This window comes from Monopterus albus, unplaced genomic scaffold, assembly GCF_001952655.1.
Source record: "Monopterus albus unplaced genomic scaffold, M_albus_1.0 scaffold268.1, whole genome shotgun sequence".
Classification (NCBI taxonomy): Eukaryota; Metazoa; Chordata; class Actinopteri; order Synbranchiformes; family Synbranchidae; genus Monopterus; species Monopterus albus.
The window spans coordinates 115,438-116,376 of record NW_018128148.1 but is presented as its reverse complement, the minus strand read 5'-3'; the positions used below and the strand labels follow the sequence as shown (position 1 = coordinate 116,376).

The 939-nt window shown below is 42.8% G+C and overlaps 1 protein-coding gene across 1 annotated transcript in view; it reads right to left on the bottom strand.

The window, feature by feature from the left end:
• Nucleotides 1–939, bottom strand: part of rnpepl1 (arginyl aminopeptidase like 1) — a 10,665-nt gene that overhangs the window by 5,347 nt on the left and 4,379 nt on the right. Inside the window, 1 exon segment of the mRNA XM_020621839.1 lies at nt 812–939. This exon segment is cut by the window's right edge and continues 38 nt beyond it. Coding sequence (XP_020477495.1) covers nt 812–939 — 128 coding nt within the window.

The following is a 939-nucleotide window of genomic DNA, read 5'->3' as shown; positions in this document are numbered from 1 at the left end:
ATAAGCTAGGTGAAAGTATGAGGGACTATGTAATAGTCAACTGAGGTGCAATACTCAAATCCTGGGGTAAAATGCATGGTTAATGGGCTCATGTGTAAATTCTGTTCTTGATTATTCAAATACTTGATTCTGTCTATTTTGGAGTACTTGGAATTTATCAGGATGTGTGTGCGGTGCTTGTTCTCACGGTGTTATGCTGTCTGTTCTCTATTTGTTTATCAAGATATGTGTGTGGTGTTTGTTTCTCATGGTGTTGTTTGTTCTCCATTGCTGCTGAAACACTGAAATTTCCCCACTGAGGGATCAATAAAGTACCTACCTACCTACCCCACCTGAATACGTAATGAGTCTGCCGCTGTTAGCAGCAGCAGATTCGTGTGGAAATTATTTTTGCCTTTTTTGAGAACACTTGAGCTTAATAAGACTGTAGGTTTCACCAACAAGGTCTGTCTCACATTTCAGTTTGTGTGTAAACACAGAGGCCTCAGCCCCGGCAGCAGCAGTAATACTCCTCGCTCATTAGTCCTCGTATGTTCAGCTGACGTCCTCAGCAACAGTAAGAACAACCATTTGTTCTGTCACAAAGTGTTTAACAAAAGTTAATCTGCAAAACCGAAGAAAATACAATGAAACCGAAAAAACTGCAAAGTCAAAAAACATGATGCAACTGGAAAAATAAATCTTTGTGCAAATGTTTCATAAACAAGAAGTTTGGAGAAGTGATTTTCCAGACATCACAAACCATCAGGCAGCAAAGCTGCAGTATTCCTACCAAAGGTAGTAGAGCCAGTACCGGCTGTAGTATTCCTACCGCAGGCCTCAGTAGTGATCCTCCGCTGCGCATATGTGGCCAGGCCTTCGCTCAGCCACATCTCCTCCCAGGTGGCGTTGGTGACAGCGTTCCCAAACCAGCCATGAGCAATCTCGTGGATGACATCA